At 41.9% G+C, this 26,846-nt stretch overlaps 2 protein-coding genes across 7 annotated transcripts in view; both read right to left on the reverse strand.

Moving 5' to 3' along the window:
• MTMR1 (myotubularin related protein 1) overlaps positions 1 to 3,924 on the reverse strand; it is a 52,843-nt gene extending 48,919 nt beyond the window's left edge. For all 4 annotated transcript variants that reach the window (XM_075835876.1, XM_075835875.1, XM_075835874.1 and 1 more), the window contains exon 1: positions 3,641 to 3,924. In XM_075835876.1, the coding sequence (XP_075691991.1) occupies positions 3,641 to 3,786 (146 nt within the window). In that variant the 5' untranslated portion in view covers positions 3,787 to 3,924. The remainder of the gene's footprint in view (positions 1 to 3,640) is intronic.
• A 13,747-nt stretch (positions 3,925 to 17,671) lies between these two features.
• Positions 17,672 to 26,846, reverse strand: part of MTM1 (myotubularin 1) — a 71,238-nt gene continuing 62,063 nt past the window's right edge. For all 3 annotated transcript variants that reach the window (XM_075835877.1, XM_075835878.1, XM_075835879.1), the window contains 7 exons: positions 25,520 to 25,708; positions 23,610 to 23,795; positions 23,123 to 23,329; positions 20,889 to 20,981; positions 20,609 to 20,722; positions 19,360 to 19,536; positions 17,672 to 17,980 (listed from right to left, as the gene is read on the reverse strand). In XM_075835877.1, the coding sequence (XP_075691992.1) occupies positions 17,822 to 17,980; positions 19,360 to 19,536; positions 20,609 to 20,722; positions 20,889 to 20,981; positions 23,123 to 23,329; positions 23,610 to 23,795; positions 25,520 to 25,708 (1,125 nt within the window). In that variant the 3' untranslated portion in view covers positions 17,672 to 17,821. The remainder of the gene's footprint in view (positions 17,981 to 19,359; positions 19,537 to 20,608; positions 20,723 to 20,888; positions 20,982 to 23,122; positions 23,330 to 23,609; positions 23,796 to 25,519; positions 25,709 to 26,846) is intronic.

Below are 26,846 nucleotides of genomic sequence, written 5' to 3' on the forward strand. Positions count from 1 at the left end.
TCAAAACTCCTATCAGGATGCCACAAAGCTAATGTTCCCAAGACACGGGTTTGGATCCAACTGTATATAAGGTTCACGCTACAGGCTGCCATAAAACAGCCTATCCATAGAGTTCAATGGAGAAAAAAAAGAGTATTTATTTTCGCTGCTACTAGACCTCATACACAGAGTGCATGAAGGCACCCGAAAGTATGTGGGCTACAATACCTGTGGTCCCCAAACGGATCCCAAGCTGCAGTCCCTATTCACAGACACGCGTATCAGGATGTTGTGCTCCTAGCACAACACCAACAGGGCAGCATAACCACCTCTTCTGCTCTACCCCTGTTCACAAATCAGATGATGCACTATGTGCGCCGGGCACTTTGATTTTTGGCTTTTTTCTCTTAGAGTCACTTAAATGGCGCGCAGCATGAGAGCGGTCTGGGTCTGTTGAAACTCAAAAGGGACCATGGTGCTCCATCGTTCTCGTGATTGTGAAGGACACAGCGATTACATATTGATGGCATATCCTAAGGACATGGGATCAATCTTCAAAGTAATAAACTCCTTTAGGCCCTGTTCACACAGAGTTTTTTTGACGTGGAACCCGCTCCGCAAAACTCCTCAAAAACCGCCCAAAAATGCCTCCCATTGATTTCAATGGGAGTTGGACAAGTTTTTTTTACCGCGAGTAAAAAAAACGCTTCGCTGTAAAAACAAGCGTCATGACCCATCTTGAGGCGGTTTCCGCCTCCAAAACCCCATTTCAATGAGTCAGAAAGAGGAAAAAAATGCCTCGACGGGTGTTTTGACGAGTTTTTGTCAAACCACTGTGCAAAAACCGCCTGGAGCAGTTTTTGCAGGACTTTTCCTCTTGCAAAAAAACTCTGTGTGAACACAGCCTTAAGAAAGAAAATCACTAATATTAACTAAAAAGTAATCCCAGCCATAATGTTATTTTACAAACTGGTCAGTTATGTGTGGTATTATCTGTGGTATCCGGCAGGTGTGGCACTACATAGCCCAGTACAAAGCATGAGCTGAGGGTTGTATTTACAGAACAGACACATTGTATCTACACGAGACAACAATAAAGGAAGATGTCAACATAAAAATCATCCAATCACCTGGATAGGACCAGATATTTATTCAGTATTCTCCAATAATGTGGACAATCGATCAGAAGAAAAGGTATTTTGCATTGCCCCATATGGCAGACGGTGCGGGTGTAGGGTTACCTTTTGATGAACCCCCATTATTAGGAAACTGCATAATAAATTATTCCACAATTGCGTGCGGTTTGGCTAATGGCTCAGATCAATAGTAGCAGCTGTACTTACTAGTGGTGTGAAGGGTTATATATACATGCACGGTATGGCATGGTATGGCATGGTATGGCATGGCATGTGCACTCGCCTCTATTCTGGACCAGGCTTGATGGCTCAGAGAAATTGTAAGAATTCTGGTTTTTGGAGTGAGCCGTACATCACAGGTCTTTTAGGCCGGGTTCACACGAAGCGTAAACACTACAGATTTTCCACAAGGTATTTAATTGAGGAAAATCTGCAGCGTACTACAGTAGCGGCAAAGTGGATGACATTTGAACAAATCTTATCCACACACAGCGGAAAAAAAAACACAGAAATCCGCAGCATGTCAATTCATGTTGCGGAATCCCCTGGTGTTCTGTTGTGGGTTTTCCCCATTGAATTCAATGGGGAGGTAAAACCCGAAACAAATAGCCGATGTTGCGATTATAGCGGCGGAAAAATAAATTAAAAAATCTACATACATACCCAGAATTTTGTGCTTCTTCGTCCAGACCGGCCTCCAGGGATGACATTTCATCCCATGTGACTGCTGCAGCCAATCACAGGCTGCAGCAGTCACATGGGATGAAGCGTCATCCCAGGAGGCCTGGCTGCAGGACGGGTCGGCCGGGGTAAGCATGAAAGGTTTGTATATTTTTTCCTACTGCTGCTTTCCGCAGCGGAAATTCCACCTGAATAACTGCACCAGTGTGTAGCGCTGTATTGCGGACGGAATGAGCTGTGGGTTTCTAGGTCACATACGCTGCGTAGTTTTATGCAGCATATCCGACCCGTGTGTCCCTGGCCTTAGAGTATGTTCACACGCAACAGCTTTGCAGAACTTTCTGTCGCATTGATATGAACGGGGTTTGAAGAAATCTATGCACACGCGGCAGAAACAACATAATTCACGTGTATGGAACCGACTGTCACAGAAACTTCTGCAACAAATATGCTGCGTGTGAATACACCTTGAGAGGGAGTTTACACCGGTCGGCTTCAAACCAGATTCCACAGGGAGTTCTGTATTAAAGTCCGCCCCAAATCCTGTGTGATTTGGTGCATAAAAAAAAACCAAAACAAACAAGTAAAAAAACGTTGTTTTTACTAATTGAAAAAAAATGCCACGGAGCTAAATTTTGCAAGGTAATAGAAAAAGTAACGCCACCAAATAAAAACAAAACAAAAAACAATGCACTGTTAGGCTTCGTTTACATCTGCGTCGGAACGGAGCCCTGACTGAGAAAAACGGAAACTATAGGTTTCCGTTTCTATCACCATTGGAGTCAATGGGGATGCAAACTCCGTATGTGTCAGTCAGGGGTCCGTTCCGACAGAACAGAACCCTGACGGCAGATGTGAACGAAGCCTCAGTTGTGAGTTTAAGGTTTCCCAATTGACTTCCAGCTAACCTGTCGCCCCATTAGTTTTGACAACAAAAAAGTGTCCAGATAAGCGGTGTTTTTGTAAGGGTTAATACACACTGCATTTCTTTATGCCGATTTTGACGTCAGAATCAGCACCAAAAACGCCCCAAATCGCCCCCCATTGATTTTAATTGGAGGCAGAAGCGTTTAGCATCCGGGTGGGTTTTGACTGCTCGTAGAAAAAAAAAAAAGCGGCGTGCTCTTTCTTGGAGCGTTCTCCGCCTCTGACCTCTTATTGAAATCAATGGGAGGCAGAGTAAAAAAAACACGGCACTCATTAAAAGCGATTTTCTTTGACAGTTTTTGAATTTGATTTATTGAAAATACACCAATTGAAAAGGCAAAAAATATATTTTTTAAATCTGCCTGACAAAAAATGCTGCGTGAACTTACCCTAAAAGCGCTGCATGTGAAGGCGCCCTTACTGCGGAACTAACCCCCGGGTGACTCCGCTGAGATGACCACATTGGGGAATTGTTACTTATGCGATTGCCTAATATTTCAGTGTAAGGTGAGCAAACAAATCACTTTAGACACGTCCGGGGAGCGGTCAGACTGACGACACGGTCTCTCACCTGTATGTGAATGACGTTGTTCCAGACATCCATCAAGACGCGGTGCGGCTCATGTATAAAAAGCGTCATGGAGCAAATTGGCATAACTCAGTTATTAAAATGGCGCAGAAACTTGTATAAGGATAGCAGCGGGCTGAGACTTGGTAACGCTTCTGACATTGAGACTTTTTCAAGTAGGCAACAAGTGACATGACAACAAACAACTGCTGCGAGAGGTCTCATGTAGGACGAGATACCCCGCACCGCTCACACAAAGATATCACGGCCATGAAGGACCCCCAGCTGGACCGCAGAGCTGACACTCTAATGGCTTATCATTACCCCACCTATCAGTGAACGACTGTACCTGTCCAGGGTCTCCACGCTGGGCTGCCGGGAGCTGGGCAATGACGGTGGTGCTGCAGGTCTGGGAGGTTTCCTAGCAGCAGATGCTCCAGCGGTGCCGCCTCCTCCCCCTCCAATTGTCGTCTCCAGTCCCGGCACTTTATCCATGACTATTCCCTTCCTTCTCCACCTCCTCCTCCCCGGATACTCGGGATGCAGCTGAGCCGCTTATCGCGCAGGAAGAGTCGGATTGGAGGCCTCGCTTCCTGCCGGCTTCCTGCTGTGATGGAGGAGGGGGGGGGGGGGGATTCGTTCTGACGTCACCGGCCGCTGTCACCCTGCAAAGACCAGCATGCACCGCAGCTCCAACAACAACCCACAATGCACTGCGGCGTATAGTATAAGAGCGCTTCACCGACAGCCCACAATGCACCGCGGCAGCCACCGCTGCCATGGGTGAGACAGATACGAAACTGCACTAATCCGATCTCTAGGGGGCGCATGACAACGCGTGTGCAGATGCAATTTCATGCGATCGCAAAGAATCCAACAATGTTGTATCGTACCTCCCAATTTAAGTATCGCAAAAAGGGACAGGCGATGCGGCGCGCGTAGCGGCAAATCTTTTTGTTTGAACCACGCTTCTAATCCCACCCAATCCCCGCCCTTACACACCCGGTTCAGCCCACACAGTATAATGCCCTCGAACTGCCACCATACAGTATAATGCCCCCATACAGTATAAAGCTAACACAGATGCCCCCCATACAGTATACTGCCCCCATAGATGCACCCATGCAGTATAAAGCTAACACAGATGCCACCATACAGTATAATGTCAAAATTCCCCCATACAGAATAATGCCCACACAGATACCCTTGTACAGTATAATGCCCCCATACAGTATAATGCCACCATAGTTGCCCCATACAGCATAAAGCCCCCATACAGTTTAAAGCCCACACAGATGCCCCCATACAGCATAATGCCCTCTAGCTTCCCTTATACAGTATACATGCCCTTATACATTATATACAGCTGCCCCTAGTTTCAGTGCCCTAGCAGATGGTACCCATGTAGATAGCGTCACAGTGTCCCCTGTAGATAGTGCCCCTATATAGTGTCACACCCCTCCTGTAGATAGAGCAATTGGGCCTCCCTCTAGGTGCGGAATCCCCAGTCAGAGCACAGGCCTGGGATTCCGCTCCTAGAGGGAACCCCTGATGTCACTGTCCATTTATGGACAATAACATCAGGGGCTATTCCTGGAGCGGAATCCCCGGTAAGTGGACGCTCTAACCAGGGATTCCGCTCCAGGAGGAGCCCCCCGACATCACTGTCTATATATAGATAGTGACCTCAGGGGTTCCCCCTAGGAAGGAGCGGAATCCCCGGTAAGTGGAAAGTGACGTCAAGGGCTTCCCCCGGGCAGAGCGCAAGTAGTGCTGTCCTCGGCGAGCGAACAGGGAGCTGGTGGTTCCCTGCTTCAGCATTGGGTTCAACTGAGGACGCAGATACAGTTGACCGCAGGACATACCCCTGGGACATCGGGACACTGCCCAGAATCCAGGACTGTCCCGCTGAATACGGGACAGTTGGGAGTTATGGTTGTTTTATTTGCATTCAAATCGCCACCTATAGGTTTCTATCAGATTATTATGCTATCACGATTTTTTGTAACCCTATTGCAAAGTGACTTACTTATTTTACCTTCTACTCTGTAAATTTGCATGAGTACATTCATTACAAGTACATTAAGATATTATTGATTTAGGGTGGAGCCTTCTTTTTGACGGCAAAATGATGAAGTCCCACTGTGGAGCATCACTGTACCTAACTTTTCAGAATAAGCGGTCATATGTGTTTATATGGAACAACACTATCTCTGGCCATTATATGACTTGTATTCTGCATTATTTAGCAGTTTTCCCCTCTGCAGGCTCTGTCTCTCAGGTCATGCTCACATGGCATATATTCAGGCGTATTTCTTAGCGTAAACCGCTCGTACTAGACTCCTAAATACACTTAAAATATGTCTGCAAACAGCTCCTCATTGATTTTTATGACACTGTGTAGTTCATATGAGGCGTACTTTTTTTTGCTGCTGAATTAAAATACGCTTCATAAAAAAGCGACATGTCACTTCTCAAAACATTTTACAAGCAGATTTTCCATTGACAATACAAAATAAAAAACACTTCAAAAATACGCATAAAAAATTATTTTAAAATCATCTCAGAGGCTCCGTTCTCTTGAAATCAACCTCGTATATTTTTTCTGCCTGAAACATTATCCATGTGAACATGCCCTTATTCTCAATTTTCTCTGATCTAGTGGGTGGAGCCTAACTGCTCTCATGTCTTCTATACATAGCACACATAGAAGAGGAGTATCCTGCTCTCCTACTTCTATCTATCACATATATGAAAGCTGCAGCAGCATGGAGGACATTATACAGCAGTAATGAGCAGTATAGCTGTGAATCCAGAACTGGAATGAGACAGTAACAATTACCAGGAAGCTGCTGCAGCGTTTGTCTGTACCTGACTCGGTCTCTCTCTGCTCCCTCCTCCCCTTTCCATAGACTTGTACGGGCAGGATCTCTCTTTCTGCTCCCCTCTCCATAGACTTCCATTGGCAGGCAGTGAAAAGCCACCCTCACTTCCTGCAATCAGTCTCCTCTGCTCTTTAAAGGAACAGTGTCACCAAATATTTTTTTTTAATATGTTAAAGATGTTAGTGCTTTATTAAAAACGTTTGGATTAATTTGTGTGTTTGTGTGTTACTTTTTTTATTTTTACACTTTTTCTTCCCTATGGGGGCTGCCATTTTTTTTTCCATTTCTGTATGTGTCGATTAACGACACATACAGACAAGGAATACGGCAGCTCCAGTCCCATAGGGACTGCGAACGGGGCCCGTTCCATCCACTTGTGTGTACGTCGCTGTGTGGGAACGGCGCATGCGCCGCTCCCACACAGTTCAATTTGAAATGCGCGCCGTCCAGCGCCATTTTCCTGTGGACCGGAAGTCGCGGCCGGACAGTAAGATTACTACTTCCGGTCGCGGCTTCTGGACTTGTGCACATGGAGCAGCGGCAGCAGACGGACCGGAGGGAGCGGCGGCGACTGGAGCAGGTAAGTGATTTCTATGTATGTTCGTGTTTTAGTGTGTGTGTTTACTAGTGTATGTTAACCTTCTACACTGTGTGTTAGCTCAAAAAATGGCGACACACAGTGTAGGAGGTTAGACCGTTCAAACCCCTCGTTTCTCCCGGCACTAGCCAGGATAAAGGAGGGGGGGATTCTGAGAGCTCACTAGAGCGAGGGATTTTTACCCAATTTTGCAGCATAAAGCAATGTGGTTGCTTTACCACATGCAATGCTGCAATTTTGGGAATGGCTCCATCTAGTGACCAGTGCTGGGGAATATTATAAATTGAATCCAATTTATAATAATTCCTGACTCGTGAAAAAAAAATTAGAACAATGTTTAATCACCTATACACTAACTGTTTAACTAAAAAAAAAAAAACATGTTTTGCTGGCAACACATTCCCTTTAACTAGAGACAGATTTTGCTTGACAACAGGGAATGGACAGCATATTACAGGAAGGGAGACACCTAGTGGCTGTAACTTCACACAGAATTTTCATGGGTAAAACAACTACATTTTAATAGTAAGTAAAATTACAAAGTTGATATAGCATAAGCTGTTTAAAAAGTTAGTGATACGTTGGATTTCTATCGAACAGGCAGCTACTCCTGATGTTCCTGTAGACCAGTTGTTATGGCTGAAACCCAAACACAGACCACCCGTGTTATGTCCGCCCCTCTCTTCTTCCTTGGCGCTGTGGGATAAATTGAGTCATAGGTTCCGGCTCTTTTCTGCGCACACTCCTGCAGCCAGATTATTTGCTAATCCTATTTTTGCTCCTGGAATACAACCGTCAGTAGTTCAATGGTGGCTGGATAAAAATCTATACCGAATTGGACACCTTTGTAATAGACTAGGCGTAAAACCCTGTCGTTTTTACCAGTCCATCCACCACATTTTTCACTTTCACCAGATTCACCATTTTATGTCCTCATTTAAACCTACTTCGGTTCTGCAGAATACATCATTATTTGAGAATTTAGGTTTGAATAATTCTAGTGGTCATCATCTCTTGTCTAATATTTACTAATTTTTGGGTTCTCTATCGGACAAGCTGTCATATATGTCTATGTGGGAGAGGGACTTACACACATCCTTTTACGATTAGGGAATGGCAAGATATGGCAGAACGTACTGCGAAAATTTCGATTAACGCTTCGCTGGTCGAAGCCAATTATAAAGTATACTTACGATGGTACTTAGTTCCCTCTAGACTGGCCAAGATGTTCCCTTCTGCCTCGTCTTCTTGCTTTAGACATGGTGGATGTGTGGGAGACCCTCTGCAGATATGGTGGGGTTACCCAAAGGTACGCCAGTTTTGGCGACGAATATTTAATGTTATATTCTATAACTCAGATTAACTTGAAACTGCCCCCATCACAGGAATTACATAATGAGACCGTCCCTGGACTATCTAAAGCCTCTCATATATTTGTTTTCCTGGCAGCCAAAATTGCTATAGCTACATCCTGGAAAAGTCCTGTAATTCCTCTTCATCCGGTTAAAACTAAACTGAATTGGATTATGGTCATTGAGCGTTTACAGTGTATGGTCTCCGATAATGAGGAGCTCTTCCTTCAAGTTTGGCAGCCATAGCTCAGATATCTCGGGTGAATCTCTTAGGTTAATTTTGCCTAGCGGACACTTGACCCTCATTTTCCTGCCTCTCCCCCCTCCCTTTTAGTCCTTCCTTATTATTAGCATTGTTTGATGTAGTTTACCTTTTCTTGTAAACCTTCAATAAAAATTATTGAAACATAAAAAGTTAGTCATCAGATAGCTTTAGTTTGGCCCACAACCATTCCTACCGACTCTGCGTGACCCACTACATAACTGCGCGCGCGCACACACAGTACATACACATAATGAGACATTTATGCCAGATCTACAGAATATGACAAATGTCTGATATGGATTTAATCTCTGGGACCTGCGCCTATGTCCCAAACTAATAGGGGTCCACCCAACCACATCCCGTCTGGCAAGTCACCTGTGGTGCTTGTATGAGGCCTTGTTTTTTGCTGGACTAGATGTACTTTCTTTTATGTATTACAGCCACTGTCCTGACCGTGCGGGCACAGTGACAGTGCGCTTATGATTAGGGCACTGTAATAGAACACCGTAGGTCTGCTGAGGACTCCTGCCTGTGCCGTACTATTGTGGCGCAGGTTGTCAAGAAAGAAAAACAATAGTTTCTAAATGTTAGGCTCCGTTCAGACCCTACGTCAGCAGTTCCGTCAGATTAAAAGGTAAGACTAGGGCAGGACAGCAGAAGCAGCATAACCTGGTGGCTTCAGTTATACACACTTTAAGATATGAAAATTCCCAACATTCCTTCAAATCTACGTGAATGTTTTCCAATGAATGTGAAGGTTTTGTAAAATCCAATTTGCTTGTATGCTACTGTATTTTGTCGCATATTTTCGGAGTGGAATCTGCACTAAAAATCTGCAACGAACACTCCACATGTTTTTACCTGCAACTGGGAATGCTATGGTTACCCCAATTATGGGGGAACAGGAGTTTAAGAAAATTGAAACAATTATGTTCCCCAAAGGGAATGGGGCAATAGTCAAATATAAAGTAAAACCAGTATTAAAAATGAAAATAATAATTACCAAATTTTAGTCAGATTACTGTTCTTTGACGGCCAGCATAGCATGCTGCACTATTCTATGTAGCAAAAAAATATATAGATCTGACAGACCCATTATAAGTCAACAGGAACCACAGAAGCCAGAACACCAGTATGACCAGAACCTTACCTAGAATCATGTTGCTCAATATTTAAGCCCACCTTGAACCTCTCATTTCATTGTTTCACGTAGGACATCATCTTATTATACCAATGATGATTTGTGGCGTTGATGTCATATGCACTGGCTACTGTAGTTGAGCAACCAAAGCCACCACCACTCAATCCATAGTTGACAAAAAAAGCAGTTGTTCTCTCTCTCTCCCCCCCCCCCCCAAACTAGTGGCTCGAAAGCCACATGGCTCTGGAGGTGTAACTTGAAAGTCCTGGACCCCAATGCAAAATATGTAGCAGGCCCCACCCCACCATGTACCATTTATAATACTGGTGTCTTATGTAGCAGAGGGGTCATCTTGGGCACCAGGTGTTACCTTTGCACCCTCTATAGTTACACCCCTATGTGGCTCCACAGCAGTTGACATCTGTAGATAGTGTGCACTAGTTACACCATCGCATTACTTGGTATCGGACTCAAACCATATCACTGGCAGTTACCACCAGGGCAAGAGCCATATGACTTGGTCATATTTGAAAGTGCCGTGCGGCCTACAAAAAGTTGGGGAGCTCAGTCTAATCTACCACCAACATGGCACTAGAGCTGCAGTGTCGTATGTGTTCTAAGAGGGTTACAAAGGAACAGCAGTAAAAAAGAGACGTATGTCCACTGGTGTGTTTGGGTCTACTGCAGCCGCACATTTATGCTGAAATCTTAAGAGTTTATGGACTTCTAAAACTAAGCCACAACCAGTAAGTGAAATAGTGTGTGAAGTGCAGAAGTCCTAATTTGAAACCGTAAGACTAGGTACTCACGTTACAGACGCACCACAGCCGAGACGTCCCCAAAAGCGCGCTACTCACATTGGCGTGGTTTTCAAATTGACTGTTGCCATTAACAATGAAGGTGCTTTTACTTGCAAAGTGTACAAGTCGGTGCGTTTCCAGACGTGGTGCAACCGCAACATGAGGACCCAGCCTAAACTGTAACAAGCAGAGCATTTGGAGAGGTCTATCTGTCCGGTACTATTGCACTGGGTCACTGGACTAGTTATGGTCGGCCTCTTTCTGAAGTTCTTGCATTTTCCACTTGTATTAAGGAGTTGCATCACTACATATCAAAAACTGTAATTTTACTAGAACGAAGCAAGATCAATGGCCTAATTCTTGGTAGAGCCGGACATTAAAATTAGAGAGATGCTAGATTTACAGCGTGTCTAACCAAATGAGGAGCTCACAATACAATGATCAATTCTTAATCGGGGTTGTTTCATGGAGTAGAAACCCTCATTGATAAGCTGTGGGCTGCCAGACATTTCTTTTGCAATGGACCCTGCAGGAGAAACATGGTATTGCATGACGCCCATTTGGATAAACGTCATGCATGGTCACGCCAATTCCTCCGGTAGGTGGATGAGCTCATTGCGAACTAGAAAAGAGGGTCTCAAGTAGCGGACCTCCCTCTATGACGTCCATTTGCCCTAATACAGAACATGAACAGGGGTTGTCCTAATGGAACAACCTATAAATCTGCCATTGAAGTTACTTTTATAATTAAAAAAAAACACACACTAAGTTTGCTTACTATATACATATTTATTTCAGTTTCCGATTGTAAATCAAGCAAAGGTCATACATACGATTTGAGAGAAAATGAAAGGCAAATTTGATGAATAAAATTACAGAAAAAAAAAAGTTAATTTTTTTAAGCTACATATTGGAAATATTCTGTACAGTCAATATATGTTCTACCTCCACTGAGAAAATAAAGACTATTTTCTAAGTAATTTTACAAGTATGACTGCTTCACCTTGCAGCGATACTTTCCAATAGTGAAGGAGTTGCCTATAGAGTAATTTATTTACATAGTAGAACTGGAAATGCCCCATTTACCCAACAGTGACCGGATGTCTCTACTGAAGGGTTTCTGTAGTTACAAGTGCACTCTGAACTCAGAGGGGGAGGTGGCGTGTGAATTCTGAAAAGTAATATCAGCCCAGTCAGATCGCTGTTCGCTAAATACAGAATTGTCAAAAATTACGATGGGACGTCTATATAAGCAACTCATATGATGGTGAAAAGTGGAGCTCCAAGGTGGAGCTGCATACAGTAACAAATATACATTTGTAAACTTATTCTATACGGGATATAAACAATACTTGTAATGCCCAAGCAAATTCACCTTTGAAGGGCCTTAGACTTGCAAACCTGGGAATCAGATATACAGCAATTTCCAAATATACTCCTCCTCAATTTGCTCCCTTTACAAAAGGGAGCAATCTGGGTAATAGGAGAATGCAACTATAGGAAAGTCAAAGTTTACCAGCTCCCTTCCTCCCAGCTCAGAATACAGACCCTGTAAACGCTACCTATATTCTACGGATGGCGCTAGAGAGCGCATCTGTGGGACATTTGATTTCCATGCCCCTATTCACCAATATTACCAGCTCGTAAAGGGCGAGATTCAGGTTTTCACAAGTCAGCAACACTCACACCACCTGCGGTTCTACTGAACCAAACTAGAGCACTATAGGGATATGGGGTGATCAAAGTTCAATTTAGTGAAACCGCACAGGGTCCAGCGTTAGGTCTGTAATACAGGCTGTTAAATATAGATAAAATATGCCCATCGTAGACTAGACTATATTAGGAAATTGAAAATGTATAGGTTATCCCAAACATACAAGCAAATCTGAAAAAAAATAAAGCGACCCCATGATTTATTGGTCGTCCACAATGTCGGTGTACATTTCATGAAAAGCCTGTGCACCTTATGCTAAACATTAAAATATATGGTTTATATCCAATGTTATATTCTACATCAATCAACATGCGATTGTGATACAACATCCCGTGTACATATGTGTATTTCAAAGATATTAGCCATTAAAGGGAACCTGTCACATCAAGCATGCGGTCCTGTTAGCATTTAGAGCAGGAGGAGGAGCGGAGTAGATTGATGTATAGTCTTGCAGGAACAGATTGAGGATAGCCTGTAGTTTATAGATTTTAATCCCTGCTCACTGTGGGCTAAAGAGTCCAGTGGGTGGTCCGGTCTCAACCATTGATTGCCATTTATTTCTGTATGCACACTGATGCAGGGAATGCTGTCAATCACAGAGTAAGACCGCCCACTGGACTCTTTTACCAACAAAACTATATATGAATCTGTCCAATTCCACCCACTATATAACATGCTGCCTGCAGATGGAACAGCGTGTTTTACGTGACAGGTTCCCATTAAAAAGTAACGCCAGGTAAAAAACTGAAAGGGCACTTTTTAACACCTATTCACATGTACCAATTATCGTAATCCCCAATATAAATGCACTAAAACGATAATGATAAAAGTATTCTTCATCATTGATGAAAATTGGTAATATATACATAATCATTTGTCAAATTCTTACATGTAAATGGTGATTCCGATTATTCCTATAGAGCTGCATTGTCAGTATGATCAAATTTTTCCGCAATTGGTTGTTATACAATAATTGTAATGATGTAAACGTCTATGTTATCCTCGTAGTGATGTTGGCCTCCTAAGGACTGTTCATCAGTTCAGAGTTTAGAAGCTATAGGACCTCATTTATCAAAACTACAACAGGGCATTGTTGCTCATAAGAATCCTAATATATCATGGATTGCCAAGGGGAAGAGAAAAGGCCTAACTTGGGAAACTATTTTATTTCTAATTTTACTCAGAACACTTAAGAGTTTTTGTGTTGCCAACAGAGTGGCTGCAGCATTTGAAATCGTAAATTTAAAGGGGTTTTGGAGATCGGTCCTATCTTGCCATCCCTGTGTGCCCCATATGAATTATGGTCGGCCACCGCTCAATTCGTTCTATAGAGCTGCCGCTCAGCTATCTCGGGCAGCCTCATTATAAATAAACCGAGCGGTAACCGAGCATGCGCACTACCGCCCATTGATATGGGGCGCACATGGATGTCCAGGTTAGCCAGTTCTCGTGATCTGTGGGGGCCCGTGTGTTCAGACCCCCATCGATCAGATATTTATCACCTATCCTGTGGATCGATGATAAATATAGATTATGGGAAAACTGTGTTCTAAGTGGTACTACAGCTTTTACTGAACATTCCATATTCTCTAGAATACTGGTTTAGGCCAAAAATTAGGTGCCACCGCTGTGTGCAGAAAACCGTTTATACTCAAAAATGTTCTTAAAGGCACAGTGATCTTTCAAATGAATGCCCTAAAAATAAATATTCCAAACAGAATAGGTTTACATTACCAAACTGACTTGTTTTCCCAGACGGCACCATAACATCCAGAAAAGAAATGTGAACTTAAATCATGAATATATATATTAACAAATCTGTGCAAAAGTTCATCTACATACAGCAACTTCTCTTCAGCTTTAAAAATATTTTTTAATGCAATCAATGTCTTTCATTGCTGTATTTTTTTTCCCTTTACGAATATACTATTATATATACAAAAAAATGTTTTAATATGCTTTTACATCATTTTATGCTAACATTTATTATCCCATTTTATATAGTAATCTAAAACTTTACAATAATTTACAATCTAATACAGAAGAAAACTTCCCTTCAAATACTGCAGCTTGTAAAGATGACTAGATCATAAAGATGGGATTGATACTAAGTATAGAGTAATAACTAACACGACAAAACAATAAAAAAAAAAAGTGTCTGGTATTTTAAAGGGCTAACATCCCTGGTTGTCTTTAATGAAGCATCTAGTGATCCAAACGTATGCCTAATGCATACAGCAGAGCTGCGTACATAGAGCGACAGAGTCCCTGCTGTAGTATGGAGCTGTAGGCTCTTGTATGCTGCCTCAGTATAGTGTCATATTACACAGACATTCTCCCCTAGAGTCAATACTTCTAGGAGAAAATAATACCCCCTGATACGGCGTTCAATGGAACATGACAATACATATAGAATCAGCCAGAAAAAAATAATCTGTTCGATATTGAAGGCAGACAGTATGGCCCCATAGGCTGCTATGTGTGCGGTGTACTGCTCTGTACAACAGACAAGTTGTGTGGAACCAGAATGCGCTCGCGTAGATGGGCCCGAATGTGAAATTATTAAAAAACTGTGGAACATGAAGAGGGACCATCAGGTAGCCACCATGAATGGAAAAGCGGTGTCCTAAGCCTATGCAATGTTTCTAGGCATAACAAATTTCCATTACTTGTTAATATAAATTTAAAATTATTGCACCATCTCCAGTGTAAGGGCCTGTTCAGATCACATTTTGGCCCTACATTTAGTGTACACGTCACGAAAGCTCCCGACGTACACACTAAACGTGTCCTTAGGGCTCCATTAGCCTGACAGATGACAAAAGTGTCCTTTTGGCCTGTCAAGCTGGTATACGTCACTATTCCTTTTTTCTTATGTATGGAATAGTGTAGTAGACTATGCTATTCCATATAACAGGATTGCGCAAAAAACGTATACCAAGCAGTATACGTTTATTTTAAAATGGGAGCCTATGGGCGACGTATGCCACTGTATGGCATACATCACAGGCACTTGTTTAACGTATAGGCTTTTCATGACACATACGTTAAAGTGTAGCTAAACGTTTGACAAACTTCTGACATGTCAAAGTGACATGTCAGAAGTTTGGATTGGTGGGGGTCCGAGCACTGAGGCCCCCCACCAATCGCTAGAGCGAAGCAGCTGAAGCCCTCGTGTGAGCGCTCAGCCGCTTCGTGTCTGTTCGGCTTTTTCCGGAAAGCCGATGTATCAGAGTACGGGCTCATAGACTTTCTACTGAGTCCGTACACGATACATTTATTTCCGGAAAAAGCCGAACAGACACGAAGCGGCTGAGCGCTCACACGAGCGCTTCAGCTGCTTCGTTCTAGCGATTGGTGGGGGGTCTCAGTGCTCGGACCCCCACCAATCCAAACTTCTGACATGTCACTACGACATGTCAAATGTTTGTCAAACGTTTAACTACACTTTAAAAACGGATACCAAAATATTCTCCATTTAACGGATACGTCATGAAAAGTTCACATGACTTATCCGTTAAACAAAACGCCATTATAGTTCATGGTGGTCATTGTTCCCAATCTGCGTTTAACGTATACATCAGGAACTCTTCCCAACGCATACATCAAACCTAGGCCAAAAAACTTGATTTAAACATAGTCTAAGTTGGTCTGGATAGTACTATTTTACTAAAAAAGCATTTACGCCATACTGTATTTTTCAAAGCTTCCCTATGATAAATAGCATCATTACATTTCCATAGATTCCCAAAAAAAAAAATTTTACTATATATTGTAGCTACACACAACAGAAAACTTAATCCGAATTCTAAATCTTCAGCAGTTCCTCAGATATTGATTCTATGGGTATACAATTCTGTTACAGGTTTTACAATTTATATACAAGTATTCCTGACATTGCTATGGCACTAACTTCGCACATACGTTCGATCTTGCCCGAAAGATTCTATAGTTGTAAATTCTGAAAGCCAATATCGAGTCATGAGTTCATCACCTATACAAGGTAACCTCTATATAATAAGGCTCTGTTCACATCAGTGTTGTTGCTTCCATTAACAAAGAAAGCCACCACCAGTAGAGGATCCTTCGAACAACAGACACCAGTGGCACCCTACGGACCCAAATTAACTTATAATGCGTTCAGTACCATCTTAGCCCAATTTTTGTTACTTTGCCCCATTATTATAACTAATATTAGTATTACTAGAATTGTAAACAAGTTGTAAGCGGAGATTGATATAAGAAATCTTTTTTGACATTAAACATACAGGCACTGCTCAGGAAGAGGAAGGCAGCCATGCGGTGCACTACAAATGCAAAGTTTCTACTAATGGTATAGCTCAAACTGGTCTATGAGATGCTACTAGGACAGCGTAGAACAAATATGTCGAAGGATAATTGCTCTCATTTGCTTAGGATGTTGGATTAATTTTCTCAATACACTAAACATTATCTTTACATAGGTCTTTAGATTTCACATATACAATAGGACAAATTTCAATGGAAAACAGGTCATTGGAAGGAACAAAGCAAGTAAGGCTAAGTGTAGACAAGCGAGCAGACAGATATTGGAAAAAAGAAAATACCCCGCACACAATGCTCAGTGCAACCGGAGTGATATCTATATAAAACTGCACCTTAATGTCACTTGGTTCATATAGAGTCCAATTATAAGTTCACAAGCCTAGACTAGAAGGAGGTTGGGGCACGACCCAACAGATTTAATGTACAAGAGGTCAATTTTTAGCGGGAATGGGGCAGAACTATAGTTTACGCAAATGTGGGCCATGCAAGAAAAAAAAAAACTGCAGTTTTGGATAACCGATGGCATCCCCACTGAGGCTTCCTTCACCTCTGTGTTGGGACTCTGTTCATGGGTTCTGTTGGAACTTTCCTGTCAGGGGAACCCATGAACGGAATCCAAACGGAAACCATTGATTTCAATGCTAACGGATCCGGTGCAAATGGTTTCCGTTTGTCCCCGTTGTGTAAGGGTTCCGTTGTTTTGTCGGAATGAATATCGTAGTCGACAATGGTATAGATTCCGTCAAAACGACTGAACCCTTGCACAACAGTGACAAACGGAAACCATTTGCACCGGATCCGTCCGCATTAAAATAAATGGTGATGCCCAAAAAAAATAAACTTTTACTGTAACATTCATAAAGGGGAAATACAGCCTTCACAACATTAAGGAAAAAAGTAATCTACATAGTTCCATATTGATCAGCCTAGAAGACATGAAAGATGGTAAAGAAAATTGATGTTCCTGGTGAATAGTTAATACTGAAAAGTACACCATATATCTGTACAGCAGACAAGCTGCCTGTGTGACCAGCACAAGGAATAGAAGACCCTCGGGCACACGAACATGGGACTGTCGCAGACAAAAAGTGTGAAGGATGGCATTTACAGAAAAATAAAAAAAAAGTCAAAACATAGAAAAAATGAGTCGCACCCCGTACTCTGGTTAATATATATATATATATATATATATATATATATATATATATATATATATATATTCACAAGTCCAATGTGATATGGTTAAAAGCAGCCAGGGAACTTAGCCTAGATATATTATTTGACAGGATCTATATACCAGTGCAACATATAAAAAAGATAATATTTCAAAAGGCACATTTTTATTCAACCATGAAGATTCAAACTTCATCCAAGTTAAGGCATCATTCAAAATGGCCTCCCCAAAAATGAGCAGAGTCCGTATCTATACTTCATACAAAGAGCTTATTCTTTTTTTTTTCTTTTTTTTTATCAAAATGGAGTTTGCAAAATTCGCGAAGGTGACGGAGGGGAGGTGGAGGAGTTGTTCATTTTTGGTGAATTTGAGATTTGAAGTTCTTCAAGTTTCCTTATATAATCATCTCGTAAAGCCAGGAGCTCCATGTATCGCTGTTCCACTGGGTTGGGTTGCTATTGACAGGAGGTAAAAAAGAAAAAAAAAGTTAATTTTAAAGGTACCAATAAGAAAAAGCATTTCCTATAAACTACATAGTGCAGAAATTCTAGCAGTCGGACATTTGGACATTTGTTTCCAGCAGAGAACTGCCAACGAAAGCTGGAAACATTATTGGTAAAAATGGGAACTCCGCTCAAGAAGTGGGAGGTATAGGAGAGAAAATTATTTATTGGGGCAAATAATGAACAAATATCAATTGCTTGAAGAAAACTTGTTGTGCTTTCTGGACAATGGAGGCAGAAACTATCTTAGGCTGTGTTCACATCAGTGTCAGCCTTCCGATCATCGGGTTCCGTTAGACCGTTCCGACAGAAGAACCGATTAACGGAAAGCCAAAACACAAAGCATAGCTTCCGTTTTTATTACCATTGATTTCACTGGTAATGCTTCTGCTGCAATTGGTGTCCATGTATTTCCGTTCCTTAATTCTTCTGGTTTTGAACGGAAACCATAGCGTAGTCGACTACGCTATGGTTTCCCCGAAAAAGCCGGAAACCTTTTGTAACAAAAACATATACGGAAACCAATTTGCAACGGAAGCATTACCAATGAAATCAATATTAATGCAAAAGGACTCTATGGTTTCAGTTTGGCTTTCCGTTCAACGGTTCCTCCGGCGGAAGGTTCAAACACAACCCACGAACGGAAGGCCGACGCTGATGTGAACCGGCCGATACTGAGATTTTACTTGACCTTCAATTTTTTCCTTTTTTTTTTTTTGAGCAGCTTGACCAGAAATTGCAATAATTATGTCAAATAATAAGAAAGCGTATTTGAGTCTAAACTTTATTAACAGTAGGCACATCCCCTTACACTTATGTATGGCCAGTTTCTTTTCCATCAAACCTGACGATCAAGATGAAAATTGTGTGCATTATGTGGGGCGTTGGTCGGTAGGGAACGTGGTGCCTTACAGCTGGGCTTCTGATGACAGACGTTTTACCAACGGTAGGCATTGGTGCGGCAAATGGCCATCTTTATCAGTGTTTCTAAACTCCTGTCCTCGAGTATCCCTGACAGGTCATGTTTTCAGGATTTCCTTAGCATTGCAAAAGGTGATACAATAATTGTCAGTGCATCAGGAATTGAAACAGACGCCCTCCTGACTTGATGGGGGACCCCCGAGTATTCTCAGCAAGCAGGACAGCTTTTCGGGAGCTATCTCAACACTCAACCTGATCCAACCCCATTAGTTACTGAAAACTCAATGAAAATAACAGTTTCTCCACTACCCATATGTGATGGTTTTATTAAGGGTTATCCCAATTATTGTCCATCTTCTGTCAACAGTCAATGTTAAACATCGGTTAAGAAGATGATACAGAAAGGTTACCTGTTGTCTGATCCTTGTATTCCACCTAATGTAGTAATTGACCCAGAGCTCCAGGTGACGCATGCTGGCAACTGGGTACAAGACTCGATTCAACTCCTTGGTGTAAAAGGGATTTATGTACTTTGACTTTTCACTGTTTATCCAGGACCACAGAGACTGTGTCTTTTCTCTCAGTTTCTAGGTTAAAAGAAACATAAATCTAGCAACTGAAAATAACAAAACATGTTTCTGCCTCATTTCCAACCACATTCGGGCTACTGAGCAATTGTAAACAGAACATCAGGTCGTAATATTGGAACACAAAGAATTCTGCCAAGAGTTTGTGGCCCCCCTGGGAATGCAGTGCGAGAATCTAAGTTACACTGTGGAACATCCAGAATACAAGACGGGAAGTTATAGAAAACAGTGCAAATAAGAAACAGGGATATTGCCCATACCAACCCATTTTATTATAGATGTCATAAGTCAAATTAAATTAGAAACCTTTTTAAACTTTCCTAGAGTTAAGGGGGTGCAGCGCTTTGTAAAACGGAGGTTGGGTGACAATCATGACGCATATTTTTAGAGATCGGAATCTCCCCATCACCTCAGATACGGTTGAGATCTTTCATGGAGGAATTAGGATGCTCATACACATTAGAGGAAAGTCGGCCAAATCCAAAATTTCGGCGTGGCCAGACAACTATCTACTGTGTATTGGGATATCCTGACCCTCCACCGATTCCAGATGTCGGAGAAAAGAAGGCTCAGGCCTGTTAGATTTCAACATGCCCGATCCTGTGTTTCCATGGTAGATATTATTACCATCTCCCTATTGAAAACACATGAATGAGCGGAGCATGCATTTATATAGGGGAGTCAGGAGAAATAGCGGTTGACGAAATGAGCTTTCAGCTGACAGCCATCTAAAGTATATGGCCAATTTTAGACAGGATCTGAGCTTACTGAATCACACCATAAAGTGAATGTACACCCTTAAAATACCACAAAAAGTCTGCTGAATAAGAGAACAACGGCAACTTCTGTAAAGATAGATTAGGAAATTAAAGAGCTCCAAATGCCCTGCAAAGACAAATTGAAAAGGTTTGCTGCCTACTACCACCACTAGAAAGAGCTTAGGTGTTCAATGTACACTCTTTACACATTGGATTCAAGAATATTAAAAAAAAAATCCAATAAAGCTCCCCCTAGTGGTGGCTGCAAGCAGACAGAATTGTATCCTTTATACAGAAAGCCTAGAAATACTTGCCTCTTTTTCTCTTACGGACTCACAGTTATACAAGAAAGAGCCAAATCGGCAGCTGTAAAGATGATCCAGAATAGTGATCAGAAAGTGCTCATTAAACTCAAATGCTGTGGGAAACTGAAGGAAAAGAACAGCACAAATGTTACATGAGAAAGACAAAAGACACCTGGAGAGAGATATTATATACACACACACACATATATATATACATACATACACACACATAAATATATATATATGAACGGCACTGATGAATGCTGACTGTTACAGATATAGAATATACCTGTTTAGACATTTGCCACACACAGTCAATGAACTGGAGGAAGATTGGAGATCTGTCGGCATCAGCGTGATTCTTGTCACCATGTCCAATTCTCTGAAATAACACGGGTTACAACTTTACAAATGAATACATGTAGGTCAAATTAAAATGCTATGATTTAAGTATTTACCAGGAACACCAAAAAAATTGTATTCTAACCGAAGGAGCAGATTTCTTCAAGTTGGAGCAGATGGTTCTCAGCACAGTGGACAGAACGACAACCATAAAATCAATTCAGCAGTTCATTATAATTATTCATAAATAATTGATGGCTGCCATTGTGTAAACTTGCGTACAGTGGCTGCCCACGATAAGTGGGGAAATGGGGGCAGCGCTCTCCTCATGAATAATCCGCAGCACATGACTGCCCTGTATTCTTTCTGGAGTTCTAAGACAAATAGCACAAAAAAACATTGTGCCGTCTGCCGCCCTAGTCAATTGAACTTGGATTGAACAAGGGCAGCATATTATAGTGGAAGATCCGGGTTAAAATGTTATACAGAAAGTACCAGGCATGGGTACGTTTTCTCAAGGCGAAATTCACACAGGTTGGGTACGCTGCACAATAGTAGGCAGTATATCCAAGCTAAAAGCCAGGCCTCCTGTGATGACGCTGCAGTCCATGTAACCGCTACAGCCTGTGATTGGCTACAGCAGTCACATGGGAAGAAACGTCATCCCAGGAGGCCGGGCTGTACGAAGAACAGCCAGGGGAACAAGAAGCCATTGATATGACAATGCGAGGGAGGTAAGTATAGACTTTTAAATTAATTGTAAACTTATTTATTATTGTATTTTTTCTTCAGACTTTGCGATATGAGGCAAATTCACAGCTTATCAGCCGCAAAAATCGCAACATTTGTTATTTGTCGTGGCTTTTACCTCCACTGATGTCATAGAAAAACCGCAAACAATTTGCAATGATTTCATAGGACTAATGGACATGCTGCGGATCACAAAGCTGCACCGAAGGTCAATTTATGCTGATTTTTCCGCAACTTGTGGTGATTTGTTCAAATTTCATCCACTTTGCTGCAACTGTAATATGCTGCGGATTTTCCACAATGTAATTTGCTCATCTGCCTATTGTGAACATATCCTTAAAGTAACACTCCTGGGTAAACGGATACACGGTGTTAGGCTTCGTGTAGGGCCAGGGGGGGAAGCTGCATAACTTCTCTGTTTGGTGTTGTTTAAATCCCGGAGTCATGCATAGCCCAATGCATTTTCATGGCCAGTGAATTGCAAACCGATTTGCCATGTATTAAAATGAAACCTATACACTGGCAATAAATTTGGGTCATGACCAGTATTTGGTTTGCGGCACAGGAATATGAAAGAAAGGTGGATTACACTCTACTCAAGTCTCATGCCGTCACTGAGGGGTTCTGCCAATATAACATTACAACATGCTACACACTGCTCGCCCAAGCAGAATATACAGTCCGAGTGCTCTTCTGTCGAAGAGTATACAAGGTGCAATTCAGATTATGGTGTATAAATGCATTTGGGCTTTTGAGAGTAAACATTGTGTGGTTTATGTTCTAGTATGAAGAATACAGATAGGCGGGTACTGCAGGGTTTGATAACAGTACAGGTCAGGAGGGGGGTACAGGTCTGGTAAATTAGATCCAAGCACGACTCCAAGACACAATTCTACATTGACATAAAAATGCATAGTAGAAATAAACGCAAAAGGTTATTACACTGCAAACTGGGTAACTGAACACCCTAGAGACGATATGGCCGATGCCTTCTGTGTCATCAGATTTAAATGTGTACTTCCGATGTCTAGCTGCCATTTTTTTTTTTTTTTTTGAACGAAGGGTAATTCTAAGTATTTGCCAAAGATAAATATTTAGACGTGAATGTATACTTCAATATGACATTCCTGGCTGCTTCAAGGTTTCGCTAGGCACAGATTACCATTCTTTGTGCATCTTGGAGATCTAAAAACATAGCGCTTCTCAAAAGTAATTGTTTGCCAACGTAGACCTTTATCCTGACAGTGCTTTATCCAAGGTTTCAACAAAAACAAGGAAATAGGATAAGCATCATACAAAATACAGGGTATCAAATGAAAACTGATGGGTAAGCTGGGGGTTGCTGGCCTCATTTTGGACTCTCTCTATTAACGTTTGAACAGACTGGCAAATAGTAGTTTTTTTTAAAAGAAGGATGGTTTCTATACCTACCGATCCAAACTTGTGTCCAAAACTTATCCACTCTTTTTGTACCAACACCTCAAAGCCCTCTACGGTCCTATAGTAGCTGTCCAACATCAGCATGGCCAGAGACGTCAGCTGGGCTGTTCGATCCCAGCCGTCACTGCAGTGCACAACCACAGAACTTTTTCCAGAAGCCACCTTATCCGCTACCTGAATGGCTCCTGTCAAGACCAGCTGAAGAAATAAAAGAGAAAATACTCAGCATAGTGGCCATTGTGCACATGCAGATTTAATATCCTAAAACAAGTTGCTAAAAGTGCTCGAATATATTTCTTCAATGACAAACTCACACAATACACAAAAATTGTCCACGTTGTCCCAAACCCAACCCTTGAATCACATTCACGTCTATGAAATGACTTGAGATCATAAATTATTACTATTCTAACCCAATGTTGTCTCTACTTCCTCTCATTTCTACGTTTAGCACTACATAGAAATGATTCTACCATACCTTAATGTGTTCCAACCAGTGCGTAGACTCCAGGCTGGATAGCCAATGAGATTCCTCAACATTCGGAAAAACAATGTCTTTTAATTTCTTCAGCGATTCTCTCATTACGTGAATGTTGTGAATATCCAGAAAGACAAATTCTACAAACGGATATGCATCCTCGCCTTCATAGCCGCCTCCTGTTGCCTACCGAAAGACCAAGTGGATTACAGAATATGCTCCGATTATAAAGTATGGATTAAAGCCCTATAAAGCATTAATAACCATGATCATACTGTAACCATCTGTAAGTTATCGTCATGACCTATTAATGACACCTGTAGACACACAATCCCGATATCTACTATTACCCTGCGTATGACATTTTGCCGGGCTACCTTATAGGTACATTGGATGGCTAAAAAAGCCACTTACTGGAAATACAATTGAATGCAAAGCCCTTATGGTCTAAGAACGTCTTGGCTTCCAACTAAAAACAAATAAAGCCAGGCCCATTCCAGTGGTCTGTATCCTGTGGCTTACCAGCTGATGTAAAACTACAACTCCCAACAAGCCCCAATAGACAAAAATAGTTTTAATATTACAACAGCCACAGTCCGTAGACCGCACTTTTTGTTGGCAATCGGTTATTTCGACATATTAGCACCCCAAGGTTATGGGGGTCATGTATCAATGTTGTTGGTACAACACATTTGTTTTTGCTTTGGTAGTATCTGTAACAAATTTTTTAAAGTGGTTTTCCAATCATAAGAAATTGATGCCCTATCCTAAGGAAAGGTCATCAATATCCGATCGGTAGGGGTCAGACTACCGGCACCCCAGCCAATCAGCTGTTTTGAAGCTCCTGCGGCTCTTGTAGGAGCGCTGCTTCCCCTTCATTCCTTATCTGCTCGTACTGACACACTTGTAGCGGCGGTTGACAGTATTACGGTCTTCTCCTATTGAAGTGAATCTTATCTGCTTGTACTGTGTTGGCGATTCACAGTACGAGCAGTGACAGTAATGATGGGGAAAGCAGCGCTCATATGAGCTCCGCGGCCCCTTCAAAAACACCTGATCGGCCGGGGTCAGACCCCCAGCAATCAGGTATTGATAGCCTATCTTAAAGAATAGGGCATCAATCTCTTATGACTGGACAACTCCTTTAAGAAATTGTACCACACCTTATAACTAAGATGTCGCAACATGAACGGGAGAGAAGCCTCTACGATTGTGTTGAATTCTCCACCCCCAATAACAGTGTATTGAGTGGATCCCTATATTGCAATATTGCATCTGTTTAATAACAAACAATAAAATTAATAAGAAATAAAAATTTAGAAATTCTTAAAATAGTATTCTGGAAAAATTTATTGCAAAATTTGTTGCATGTGTTTCGTTTTATACTGTGTGAGTTTTCGGTCACGCACAAGTTGATACATGAAAATTAGATCCATTTTTTCTTTCTGACTCTATGGTTTCACTGGGAATATTTTAGTTTGTTCCAGCAAATGTTATATTATGTATGATTCATATTAGAAGCAATATTTCTTGTATTTTATGTGCATTGTGACAGAGGGGGACGTGGTAAAATACAGTTTGAACAGGTAAGACCAGAAAAAGCTCCATTAGCTTTTATTTTTTACTAGAGGCGCTGTACTAGAAAGGTTTATAAATTGAGGGAACCTGGTAATAATAGACAGTGTGCTATTTTGCTTGAGGGAAATTATTGCAGTTCTAATAGAATAGGTCACACATGATCACTCCTTAATAGAACCAGACATCCCTCCAACATCCAAGTGTACCGAGTACATGGAGGCTTCTGTATAGCACATAGGTGCCTATTATCTACCATCATAAACACATACGTACATAAGTGAGAGCCGTTGTGATATTCGGACCAAGCCAACTGCTATGGTGGAGCCTCTTACCTTATTAGCCACAGCATTTACATTCGGCCTTGCATCATAAATTGTTAGCTTTGAGGTTTGATTATTGGCATCTTTTATTATCTCCAGGTACCGCTCATCGTCTTTATTCCGCTTGCCGCTCATACCCACTAATGGCTGACTACACCTTGTGATTACAGACTGATTTTCAGGGTGAATCCAAGACAAAACCTGTAATGGGAAGACATTTGTTATATAGATTCATTACACACAGAGTGATCTATTTCCAGCATTTTTCTTTTAATGTTGAAAATTATGGGAACAGTTAATGAAAACCCAAAATTTTGTGTTTTAGAAAATTAGAATATTATATAAGCCCAATTTCCAAATGTTGGCCTACTGAAAAGTATATACAGTATATGCACTCAATACTTGGTCGGGGCTCCTTTTGCATGAATTACTGCATCACTGCGGCGTGGCATGGGGGCGATCAGCCTGTGGCACTGCTGAGGTGTTATCAATGTGGCGTGGCATGGGGGCGATCAGCCTGTGGCTTATAATTACAAGTTGTACTAAATCTTTTACTAGAAAATATAGATCAATCGGCTTCGCTCCTCCTGCCCTATAATATGTAGTTCATGAATATCGAGGACTCCTTCCTCACAGCACGATGTGAGCGCTGCAAAAATGTAAATATAAGTTTTACAAAAAAATATGCCACAGGTAAACATAAGACAACTCTTAAATCGGTGTCTCTATCACTACTTTATGCTTCCCTCAGAGAGGGCAGCATAAAAGGTGGTGAAACATTTTCTTTAACCCCTTAACAACATCCAACGTAATAGTACGTCATTGTCGTTAAGGACTTAACGCAACAACGTGCTGTTGCGTGCTCAGAGGCTGAGCCCACAAAATCGGCAGCGGATGTCAGGTGTATATTACAGCTGACACTCTGCTACATGGCCAGGAGCTAGACTCCGATCCGGCCGATTAACCCCTTAGATGCAGCGCTCAAAAGAGAGCGCTGCATCTGTGGTGTTTCCTAGCAGATCAATGCAAATCGCGGGGCTCCGATGGCTGTTCTAGCAGACCGGAGGCCTAACAATGGCCTCCTGTCTGCCAAGTACGGAAGCCTGCTGGTCTCGCCTGGAGACCATAAGGCTTCCGGCCTCAAAAGAAAGAAGCTGAGCCTGCGACATCAGCCGCCGGTGTCAGGTGCATGTTACAGCTGACACCGTGCTGTAAAGGCAGGGAATGGAGCACTTGATGGTTTTAAGTCACCTTGCTTGCCAAAAAATGGAAGAAGAAGTGATCAAAAAAAATCCCCCAAAAAAAATCACATGTAGCCCAAAATAATGCCAATGAAAAC

Source organism: Rhinoderma darwinii, chromosome 8 (genome assembly GCF_050947455.1).
Source record: "Rhinoderma darwinii isolate aRhiDar2 chromosome 8, aRhiDar2.hap1, whole genome shotgun sequence".
In the NCBI taxonomy this organism is placed as follows: Eukaryota; Metazoa; Chordata; class Amphibia; order Anura; family Rhinodermatidae; genus Rhinoderma; species Rhinoderma darwinii.